The sequence below is a fragment of the Jaculus jaculus genome, chromosome 10, assembly GCF_020740685.1.
Source record: "Jaculus jaculus isolate mJacJac1 chromosome 10, mJacJac1.mat.Y.cur, whole genome shotgun sequence".
In the NCBI taxonomy this organism is placed as follows: domain Eukaryota; kingdom Metazoa; phylum Chordata; class Mammalia; order Rodentia; family Dipodidae; genus Jaculus; species Jaculus jaculus.
The window spans coordinates 12818459-12830669 of record NC_059111.1 but is presented as its reverse complement, the minus strand read 5'-3'; the positions used below and the strand labels follow the sequence as shown (position 1 = coordinate 12830669).

The following is a 12211-nucleotide window of genomic DNA, read 5'->3' as shown; positions in this document are numbered from 1 at the left end:
CTGAAGCTCCCTGGCCAGCTAGTGTGGTCTTCCCAGCAGCCAAAAAAAAAAAAGAAAAAAAAAAAGGAAAGGAGTGGGGGAGGGGAGGAAAGAAAGAAAGATCCCAGCACTTGGGAGGCAGAGGTAGGAGGATCAAGGCCACCCTGAGACTCCATCATGAATTCCAGCTCAGCCTCCTGGGCTAGAGTGAGACCCTACCTCGAGAAACCAAAAAAATAAAAGGAAGAAAGAAAGAAAGAAAGAAAAGACCCCATCTCAAAGTGGAAAGAAAGAACCAGCACCCTGAGGTTGTCCTCTGACCTTCACACACACACTGTGGCATACATTGACATCATATACATTGACATCATGCACATGCACAAATTATAATAACAAGTCTTAAAAATTAATTCAGTATCCAGCGTGGGCATAGACGTTTAATCCCAGCCCTTGGGAGGGAGAGGTAGGAGGATCGCCGTGAGTTCAAGGCCACCCTGAGACTACAGAGTGAATTCCAGGTCAGCCTGGGCTAGAGCAAGACTCACCTCAAAAAAAAAAAAAAAAAAAAAAATCCAGTGAAACATTTTATAGCATTATGTAGGCAAAATGCTACTTGGCTACTGGATTAGTTACTTTGTTCATACTATATAGAACATCTGAGTTCATTCTTTGGATTGTTAATTTGTTTTGTATGTGGATCTCATCACTCTGTAGGTCATGACTTGTATTGTTATTGTCATCGCAGTAGTCAGGATTGTCTACCTATAAATTGTTAAGCTTGGATCTTCCTATTTACCTAAGGGAGGCGGGTCTGTAAGCCGTAGTTGTCCTCATAGTTACAGTGAGAGATGGACCATGCTCAGAAAAGTTCTGGGCTGGAGAGACAGCTTAGTGGTTAAGGTGCTTGCCTACAAAGCTGTAAGGCCTGGGTTCAAGTTCAGTCCCCATGTAAAGCAAATGTACAAGGTGGTGCATGTATCTGAAGTCACTCGCAGTGGCCAGAGGCCCTGTTTTGCCCATTCTCTCCCCGTCCTCTAATGAATAATTTTAAAAACTTCCATTAAAGGATTAGCTTTCAACCAAAGCACTCCTAATTAATTGAATTCTTTTGGGGGATGTAATCTACATATCACATCATTTTACATAAAATAAAGCAGATAGTCAGATGTGGTAGCACACGCCTGTAATCCCAGCACTTGGAAGGCCAAGGTGCAGGGGATCAGCCGGGCTACATAGCAAGCCTTGTCTCAATGGTAACAAAGAAATTTTAAGAAACAAACAGAAGCAGGTGACTTCATTTTCCGTGTTGAAATGCAGTGCACAAGAATGAGCCATTGTTTTTGTTTTTGAGGTAGGGTCTCAATCCAGCCTAGGTTGACCCAGAACTAGCTTTGTAGTCTCAGGCTGTCCTTGAGCTCAATGGCAATCTTTCTACCTCTGCCTCCTCAGGGCTGGAATTAAAGGCATGTGCCACCATGCCTAGCTAAATGAGTAATTTATTTATTTATTTAATTTATTTAAGAGAGAAAGAGGCAGATAGAGAAAGAATAGGCATGGAGAGAGAGAAAAAGAGAGAGAATGGGCACGCCAGGGCCTTCTGTAAACAAACTCTAGATGTATGCACCATCTTGTACATCCGGCTTACATGGGTCCTGATGAATTGAACCTGGATCCTTTGGCTTCCCAGGCAAACACTTTAACTGTTAAGCTATCTCTCCAGCCCTAAATGAGCAATTCTTTTAAGCTTCATAAAATCTCACTGTTTTCATCATGTGTCTGATACTGTTTCTCTTCCTAAGAGCAGCCATCACATTTAAAATGAAATATAATGAGTTCTCCCTCATTGTTTTGGCTAACTGGGATCTTTGTTTCTAATTGCATGTTTTGTTGAGTATATAGTGGTGGCAAGTTTTCGACACTACTGCAGAACCTCGGCCCTGAAAATGCTGTGACACTCCTGGTGTTTGCGGTGACGGAGCACAAAATCCTCATCCATTCCTTGCGGCCCTCCGTGCTTACAAGTGTGACAGAAGCATTAGTGTCTGTGAGTATCACACAGCCCTATCAGCAGTCTATTGAGTTTACACATAACGTACTCATACAATTTAAAGTCATTTTCATGACTAAAATTTAAAGTAACAAGTTTATACATACTTGGATCAATTTTAGTTTCTGACCCTCAACTTTAGTTTTAATTATTCCTTATCAACTCTTACACATTAGTAATAATAATATTTCAAAGATAATTTTGTGTGTGTGCTGTGTTATTTTTCAGTGTCAGAATGCTTAATATTGTCCCACCCTTTGTTTATCCAAGATGATTTTCCCTTTCCACTGGCCATGCCCGTATGTTCCTCTCTGCCCACTGGCTTTAGCAGATGTCTTGAGTGCACCATGCCCATTCATCGTAGGGATCGATTCCAGATACTTTGACCTCTATGATCCTCCACCGGATGTCAGTTGTGTTGACCTTGACACCAACACCATTTCTCAGTAAGTAGATGCTAGATTGTACACCCCTTGATTGACAGCTTCACCACATCTGCATGTGCCTGTATTTTATAGTTGCTAAGTAGCACTCTGTTGAGATAAATTATTTTCTTTATATTTGGGGTTATTGTCATCCTTGAGTCAGTTCTTTAAATATATATTTGTTAATTTTATTTATTTATTTGCAAGCAGAGAGAGAGAAGAGAGTTAGACAGAGAGAGAATGGGCACTCCAGGGCCTCTAGCCACTGCAAACGAACTCCAGATGCATGTGCCCTTTGTGCATCTGGCTTATGTGGGTCCTGGGGAATCGAACCTGGGTCCTTTGACTTTGCAGGCAAACATCTTAACCGCTAAGCCATTTCTCCAGCCCTTGAGTCAGTTCTTGTTTGTTATGATTCAACAAAGTATAGTTAATATGTTAGAGATGGTTTTGTTGGAAATAAAATATACCATTAATTCATAGGCTTTAAATATTTAAGAAATACAGTCTTATGTTTACTTTGAAATTTTACACAAGGGAAATCAAGTTAAAAATAGAAAGCAGTTATTTTCTTTTTGTCAGGTAGCTATAGGTGGAACTGAAACTTGAATGAAAACACTATTGCTTGGTTAGTACTTGAGCCCTGTTGCTGGTGTGATACTCTCAGAATACTAGTACTTACAGGAAGTCTGTGTAATGTGTTTTAATTTCAAACTAACCTACACATTACAATGACTTTGCCACCTTGACATTTTAGGAATATATATGCACACACACGCACATATACACATACAGATATATGAACACACACATTTCATTGTTTCTTTTTAGCCCCTAATTTCAGTTTAATTCTTTAGGTCAGTCAGGAAGAGGAGGTTTATACCAACAGCAGTACGTCCACAGGACATGCTTAAAAAATAAGTGTGATATACTGTATCAGCAAAGCCCAAAAGCTGATGTGGCTTTGGTACTTAAATTAGTAGATATGAAATAGGATTTTCTCTGCTTACTTGTTAATGCTGGGAATCAAACGCAGGATCCCATGCATACTAAGCACACGCTTTGCCACTGAGCTATATGCCTAGTCCCTCCATTTTATTACAAAAGCTTCACAACCACTTAAAAGTTGGTTCTGTGTCTGTCATGCATCAAAACCTCAACTGATAGCCTGGCGTGGTAGTGCACACCTTTAATCCCAGCCCTCTGGAGGCAGAGGTAGGAGGATCACTGTGAGTTCAAGGCCACCCTGAGACTACATAGTGAATTCCAGGTCAGCCTGGACTACAGTAAAACCCTACCTCAAAAACTCCCCCCCCCCCAAATTATTTATTTATTTGCAAGGAGAGAGAGAGAGATAGAAGAGAGCAGAGAGAGAAAGTGGGCACACCAGGACCTCAAGCTACTGCAAACAAACTCCAGATGCATGGGCCCCTACTTACATTTTTAGAAACTAAGAAACTCTTTAAGTATAGCAAAGTCTTTTAATAAGCTCTGTAGCACATAAATTCATCTAAAGTTTTCTAATTCTTTTCTTTCATTTAAGAAAAGTGTTATAGTAACATTTTCCCCAATATTTCAGTGTCTAGACCTCTTAAATGAAGAGTGAAAGTTGCCACATTAAGCTTTGTGGTGATTAACACAATCCCAGTTCAAGTATGATAATACTCTGTATCAATGCAGTTATAAGTGCTTTTTTTTTCCTTCAAGGTAGGGTCTCACTGTAGCTCAGGCTGACCTGGATTTCACTATGCGTGGCCTTGAACTCATGGCAATCCTCCTACCTCTGCCTCTCGAGTGCTGGGATTACAAAAGGCCTGTGCCACCATGCCTGGCAAGTTTTTTTTTTTTTTTTTTTTTTGAGACAGTGAGAGAGAGAGAGAGAAAGAGAGAATTGGCATGCCAGGGCCTCAGCCACTAAAATTGAATGCCAGACACTTGCTCCACCTAGTGGGCATGCATGACCTTGTGCTGCCTCACCTTTGTGCATCTGGCTAAAGTGAGATCTGGAGAGTTGAACATGGGTCGTTAGGCTTTGCAGGCAAGCACCTTAACCGCTAAGCAGTCTCTCTAGCCCAAGTCTTTTTTAAAATTATTATTCTATATTTATTCATTAGAGAATGGGCATGCCAGAGCCTCTGGCCACTGCAAACAAACTCCAGATGTATGCACCACCTTGTACATCTGGCTTTCATGGGTACTGGGAAGTCGAACCTGGGTTCTTAGGCTTGGCAGGCAAGTGCCTTAACTGCTAAACCATGTCTCCAGTCCCAGTTTTACTTAAAACATTTTTTTTTGTTTATTTTTATTTATTTGAGAACAACAGAGAAAGAGGCAGATAGAGAAAGAGAATGGGTGCACCGGGGCCTCCAGCCACTGTAAACAAAACTTCAGACGTGTGCGCCCCCTTGTGTATCTGGCTAACGTGGGTCCTGGGGAATCGAGCCTTAGGCTTCACAGGCAAGCTCTTAACTGCTAAGACATCTCTCCAGCACCCCTTTTTATTTTTTATTTTTTGGTTTTTCAAGATAGGGTCTCACTCTAGTCCAGGCTGACCTAGAATTCACTATGTATTCTCAGGTTGGCTTCAAACTCACAGTGATCCTCCTACCTCTGCCTCCTGAGTGCTGGGACTAAAGGCATGCGCCACCACGCCTGGCAGGTTTTGTTGTTGTTGTTTGTTTTTTGTTTTTTTGATTTTTTTGAAGCAGGGTCTCACCAGGCTGTCCTTGACCTAACTCATGGTGACCTTCCCACCTTATCCTCTCAAGTCCTGGGATTGTACATATGAGCCACTATACCCTGCTTCATGATTACAAAGTTTTGAGCTGTATTTAGTAGCAGGTTCTACTTACGTGCAAATTGAGTTAAAATATTCACCACCCCAATATACTCCTGTAGGATTTTCCCCATGAACTAAAATATTCTGAGTGTGATTGTTTCATTTTTTGCTCAGCGAGCTTTCTCTTTTACCTTGTTATATTTATAGCAGGTACTCAAAAGCACTCAAAAGATCTATCTAACAAATATATTGGCAATGTTTTTTAATCTTTTTAATCTCAGAACTGGTGACAAGAAGAATGTGGCCTGGAAAATTCTTCCAAAGAAGCCATGTAAAAATCTGATGAACACACTGAGTAATTTGCACCAGCAGTTGGCAAAATGTAAGTGGATAATTTAAGGGATGTAATTAATCTGAGAGAGACTTAACTTTGCTTAACTTACTGTGTTTTTTGTTTCTTCACATTTGTTTATTGTAACAACTGTACAAATAGATTCAGTGAATTTCAGTTCAGAAATACATCATGTGTTGATCATGCCCACCCACCCTCGCTTCCTTCAGCCCCCATTAGTACTTCTGCTTTGAGCTCATCTTTTGTATCCGTATATGGAAACATAGTATCTTCTGACTGTGTTCGTGACACTGACAGAACCATGTTCTCTATCAGCCATTTCTTGACTGGCGCGTGGGCTGACTGTACCTCGTGGCTACTGAAGCTGCCAGAGAGCAGATATGTACGCACCTCTCATGGCAGCTTCACTTCCGGATACACACCTCGGAATGGAATAGCTAGAACACATGGCTGTTTTGAGGAACCCCCAGATTGTGTTCCATACAGGTTCTACCCACATACAACTTCTCCAAATTCTAACATGTTTTGATAATTCCATTGTTTTCATTTACCTGATGACTAAAGAAAAAAAGAAGCATTTGTAACCTTGTAGTGTATCTAAGTGTCTCTTCTACTTTCAGATCCTTTGGAATAAACTGTTTGATACATTAGACGTCCCCTGAGGTGGAAAGGCAGCAGACTGCCCTCTGCTTGCTTGGTGGTAGAACCTCTTAAGCCCGATGAAGTGCAGTTGTGAATCTTGTAGGTGGCTTTGCACTTGGGGCACGTACACTTACCATACTGTGACAGACTGCTCCAGGATGACATACAGTAACCTTTCTCTAACACATTGGAGTCTGTTTGGTTAATCTGTTTCCTCCTGCTGACTTTTGGATACAGTTGCTTGGGATTTTATTTTTCATCCTTACAGTCTTATGTCCGCACAGGTGAGATGTGTGTCTCACAGAGTTTTGTTGGGTCTGTCCTTCCCCTCGGCCACTCTGTGTCCTCATTATGGACATTCCAGGCTACAGGCGCCCTGTGCCTGGTCCTGTCCTTCTTGCTGGTTTTCTCCTGGCAGTTGTGGGTGTATTCTGCTGCACATTTACTCTGCTCTTGATTTGTTTGTTTACTGTATTGGTAATATTTGATGCTTTCCTCTTCCTCACAGGGAGATCTATATTTTCTTTAGAATTTATCACTTTTTAAATTTTTTTATTTTTTGAGCTAGGGTCTCACTGTAGCCCAGACTAACCTCGAACTCAGAGATCCTCCTACCTCTGCCTCCCAAGTGCTGGGATTGAAGGTGTGCACCCCCACACCTTTATTCATATGTTTTAATGATGGTGTTTGTCAAAGTTTTCTCCTCTGGATGTAAAACACCCTTAAGCAACTTTTGCAGTTCTGGTCTAGTAGTCACAAAACCCATTAATTTATCTCTGTCATGGAAGGTCTTTATTTCCCCTTCAACTGTGAATGACAGCCTGTCAGATATAATAATCCTGGTTGGTAGCTACGTTTTTTAGAACCTGAAGTACATCATTCCATGCCCTCCTGGCATTTAGAGTTCCTTCTGGGAAATCTGATGTTAGTCTCGTGTTTCTGCCTTTTAAGTGTGAGGTGGCGCTTCTCTCTTGCAGATTGTAATATTCTTTCCTTGTCCTGCACTCTTGACAATTTAACTATACTGTGTCATGGAGTGCTTTTACATTCACTGGGGCCCTGCCTGCTTCCAGTACCTGGATCTCCTTGTCTTTCTCAAGATTTGGAGAAATTTCTGCTTGTGTTTTATGAACCAGGTTTTCTTTACTAGCAGCCTGCCGCTCTTCTCCCACAGGTAGGCCAGTGAGCCAAATGTTTCTCTTTTCATAGTGTCCCAGAGCTCACACATTTCCTCATCCAACTTTTTTTTTTTAATTTTTTTGTTTGTTTTTATTTATTTATTTGAGAGAGACAGGCAGAGAGAGAGAGACAGAGAGAGAGAGAATGGGCATGCCAGGGCCTCCAGCCACTGCAAATGAACTCCAGACGCGTGCGCCCCCTTGTGCATCTGGCTAACGTGGGACCTGGGGAACCGAGCCTCGAACCGGGGTCCTTAGGCTTCACAGGCAAGCGCTTAACCGCTAAGCCATCTCTCCAGCCCACCAACTTTTTTTTAAAAATACATTTTATTTATTTATTTATTTGAGAGGGGGAATGGGCATGCCAGGGTATCCAACTACTGCAAACGAACTCCAGATGTATTTGCCCCCTTGTGCATCTGGCTTACGTGGTTCGTGGAGAATTGAACCAGGATCCTTTGGCTTTGCAGGCAAACGCCTTAACCACTAAGCCATCTCTCCAGCCCCTTCTCATCCAACTTTTTAAATTCCCTTTTTGTCTGTTCATTCTTTCTTTCTGTCTTCATTTTAAGGGTTCTATCTTCAGGCTGTTATTCTTTCCTCCACTTGATCTAATCTGTCACCTTAGCTGTCAACTTTTTTTTTTTGTTTTTATTCTTGACTTGTTAAACTCAGTTTTGTGATCTGTTTCAGTCTCTTTCACAATCCTCCTCTCATGACTAGACTTGCAGTTGAGGGCCTCATTCACCTCCTGCCAGTCCTTCACCCGCATCTCCTTCAGCTCCTGACCTGTCTTTCTGTCCTCTTGGAGACACTTGTCAAGTGCAGTAAGTTGCTTATTCATCTTCTCTTCATATGCATGGAGGTGTTTATTCATCTTATCCATAGCCTCTATGCACTGACTTATGCTCTGATACAAGGCTTCTAAAGCTGTATTTCATGTTCTTTGAGCATCGGTTCATCTTCTTTGATGTCTCTGGAAACAGTTACCACAGAGTTATGAACTTTAGGAGGTCTCCTATTATGTTTTCTCATTCTTCTTTTGTTTCTATCTTTAGAATTGCTCATTTGACAGGGTGGATGTCTCTTACACTTCTTATGTGATGGTCCTCTCATTGACTTTTTCTTGACCAATATATTTTGGGGTTTTCAGTCCTGGGCTTCATTCATAACTCTGGAAAGCCAAAGGACCCAGGTTCGATTCCCCAGGACACATAAAAGCCAGATGCATAAGGTGGCAAATGTGTCTGGAGTTCGTTTGCAGCAGCTGGAGGCCCTTGAGCCCCCATTCTCTCCCTTGCTCTCTACCTCTTTCTCTAGATTTCACTCATTCAAGTCGGTCTCCAAGGCAGGTCTTCAGGGTTTTGTTTTCTTTCTTTTTTTTTTTTCCTCATGCAACCTGTTTTCTTTCTTTTTTTTAACTAAAGCAAATGGTCATTAAAATAATATGGAAAGGAGCCAGGCATGGTGGTGCACACCTTTAATCCCAGCACTAGGAAGGCAGAGGTAGGAGGATCGTTGTGAGTTCAAGACCACCCTGAGATTACATTGTGAATTCCAGGTCAGCCTGGGCTAGAGTGAGACCCTACCCCTCTCCCCCTCTCTCTCTCTCTCTCTCTCTCTCTCTCTCTCTCTCTCTCTCTCTCTCTCACACACACACACACACACACACACACACGAAAGAAAGAAAGAAAGAGAGAAAGAAAGAAAGAAAGAAAAAAAGAAAAAAGATAATTTGGAAAGGGCTGGAGAGATGGATTAGCAGTTAAGGCACTTGTCTGCAAAGCCTAAGGACCTAGATTTGACTCCCAAGAACACATGGAGGCCAGAGGCACATGGTGACGCATGCATCTAGAGCTCATATGCAGTGGGCAGAGGCCCTGGAGTACTCATTTTCTCCCTTTCCCTCTGCCCCCCACAAGTAAATAAATAAAAATAAAATGTAAAATATACTCTTTTGAAAATAGGGAAAGAAGCCGGGTGGGGTGGCACCTTTAATCCCAGAACTCAGGAGGCAGAGGTAGGAGGATCGCCGTGAGTTTGAGGCCACCCTGAGACTACACAGTGAATTCCAGGTCAGTCTGGGCTAGAACAAGACCCTACCTCGGAAAAAAAAAAAAAAAAAACAAAACAAACAAACAAAAAAACAGCATTAAGGACTGGAGAGAGGAGTCAACAGCTAACTATGTTTCCTGTGCAAGCCGAGAACCTGAGGGGTCTGAGGCCAGCACATCTCTAGATCTCATGTGAACACTGGGTGTGATGTGTACTCCTGTAACCCCAGTGCTGGGGAGCCGAGATCAGAAAGTGCCACCATGTGTATCTAGTTTACATGGGTACTGCGGAATCGAACTTGGGTCCCTTGGCTTCTCAGGCAAGCGCCTTAACTGCTAAGCCATCTCTCTAGCCTATGAGTATTGGTTTTGACAGATGAGAAACACTAATACTGTTATTTCTTCACAGTGCAGCAGAGACCAAGAGATGATGGACTAATGGACTTGGCAATGAATGATTATGATTTCAACTCTGGAAAAAGGTTGCACATGATAGATTTGGAAATCCAAGAGGCATTTTTGTTTTTCATGGCCTCTATTTTAAAGGGTTATAGATCATACTTAAGGCCAATAACACAAGCCCCATCTGAGACAGCCACAGATGCAACCTCTCTTTTTGCCCTGCAAGGTGAGTGAGTATATAGTATTGTAATTTCCGTATTGCTCAGGTGACCCAGTTGCTATCTGAGTTGGTAGTTCATGGTTACTTTGAGGTTGTATGAGGGTCAGCTGTGGTGATCTGTGTTGAAAGGACTAGTTCTTTCTCTGGCACATTAAATAGAATCCTATTAGAAATATACACAGAAGAAATGATCTGAAAATTACAGACTCCCCTAAGCATAGGTATTCTACTCTGGGTATCACAAGGGTACTGAGAAATTGGTTTCCAGGTTTCGGGGCTTCCAGGCAGTATTGGGGCTGCAGAGGAACCCCTAGGATGGTCCCTTCCAGGCTTGAGCAGCCTTGTTTGTTTTCTTTCTGTTTTACAGGTACCATTTTCTGTCTGTACCACAAGGAGAAAAGGTTAGGAAGTCCCAGAGAGTAGTTGGCGTCATGATACGTATTTACTTTGTTTTTTAAAAAAAATATTTTTAGGGCTGGAGAGATGGCTTAGCAGTTAAGCGCTTGCCTGTGAAGCTAAGGACCCTGGTTCCAGGCTCGATTCCCCAGGACCCACGTTAGCCAATTGCACAAGGGGGCGCACACGTCTGGAGTTTGTTTGCAGTGGCTAGAAGCCCTGGCACACCCGTTCTCTCTCTCTCTTTCTCTCTTTCTCTCTTTCTCTTTCTCTGTCTGTCGCTCTCAAATAAATAAATAAAAATAAAAAATTTTTAATAAAAATAAAAATTAAAAAAAATTTTTAGGCTTTTTTTTGTTTGTTTGTTTTTGGTTTTTCGAGAGGTAGGGTCTCACTCTGACCTAGGCTGACCTAGAATTCACTATGTAGTCTCAGGGTGGCCTCGAACTCTCGGCGATCCTCCTACCTCTGCCTCCCAGGTGCTGGGATTAAAGGCGTGTGCCACCACGCCCGGCTAAGCATTTTTTTTATTATTTTATTTTTACAGATTTATTTGTGTGTTGGGGGGAGATAGAATGAGAATGGGCATGCCAGGACCTCCAGCCACCGCAAACAAATTCCAGACACATGCTCCTCCATGAGCATTTGGCTTACATGGCTCCTGGGGAATCAAACCTGGGTCCTTAGGCTTTGCACACAAGCACTTAACTGCTAATCCATCTCTTAGCCCCACCCCTGCATTTACTTTCTTTTGTAGTATTCAGTATTTGAGAGAAAAGTAAGTATATACTGAGTGCTTCCAAATGCTAGGCATTGGGTATATATTACTGTGCAAAATAGAGATGACCATGAGAAAAGGGAGGGAGACATGGTTGCTTCTTCCACAGAGGTTGTAGTGAAGAAGAGGGCCTGGAGAGATGGCTGCAAAGTCAAAGGGTCCCGATTCAACTCTCCAGGACCCATGTTAGCTAGATGCACAGGGGTGCATGTGTCTGGAGTTCATTTGTAGTTGCTGGAGGCCCTGGCGTGCCCATTCTTGCCCTCTCTCTCTCTCTGCTTCTTTCTTTCTCTCTCTCTCTCAAATAAATAAATATAAACTTAAATATAAAACAAGAAGATGAGCAATTAGGAACTTACATGAGTGAGTAAATTTAGCTTATGACTTTAAATCCACAGAAGAAGAAGTGTCTGATCCACAGTCTCAAAGAGGAGTAAAATTTAACAGAGCAAATGCAAGAGAGTACTTCAGGCACATAGAACAGCTTATGCAAAATCTGAGGCTGGAAAAAGCTCAAGCTCATGGGTCCAAAAGATAGTCCAAGTGCATATTGGCTGAGTATAGTGAGTGAGGTGGAAGGGGAAATCCAGAAGTCAACTTGTCTTTAATAGGGAGCACAAGCACATGATTACCAGAAGGAAGGGGAAAAGGTATATATATACACACATATGTATGTATATGTGTGTATACATATATATATATAATTGTATATATATGAGATCAGGTACACATAACATGCAAACATTTGGACAAAAAAATAAAATCTTTGAAATATACTGATTTATATATAATCTTCAAGAGATCGTTCTGGGTGAAATTTGGAACTATCTGGGTTCACGTTCCTTTGCTACTCCTTGTTCGGTTGCTTTCTCCTTTCCAACTACCGCCCAGGCTTCCGAGATGAGGCGAGGTGGGGTGCGTTCCCAGTGCTATCTTCTGCCACAGAGTACTGCTTTCTT

General features: G+C 42.0%; 1 protein-coding gene across 3 annotated transcripts in view; it reads left to right on the top strand.

The window, feature by feature from the left end:
- Dennd4a (DENN domain containing 4A) overlaps positions 1-12211 on the top strand; it is a 110859-nt gene that overhangs the window by 53155 nt on the left and 45493 nt on the right. For all 3 annotated transcript variants that reach the window (XM_045160137.1, XM_004662555.2, XM_045160136.1), the window contains exons 10-13: positions 1879-2023; positions 2297-2472; positions 5512-5612; positions 9866-10084. In XM_045160137.1, the coding sequence (XP_045016072.1) occupies positions 1879-2023; positions 2297-2472; positions 5512-5612; positions 9866-10084 (641 nt within the window). The remainder of the gene's footprint in view (positions 1-1878; positions 2024-2296; positions 2473-5511; positions 5613-9865; positions 10085-12211) is intronic.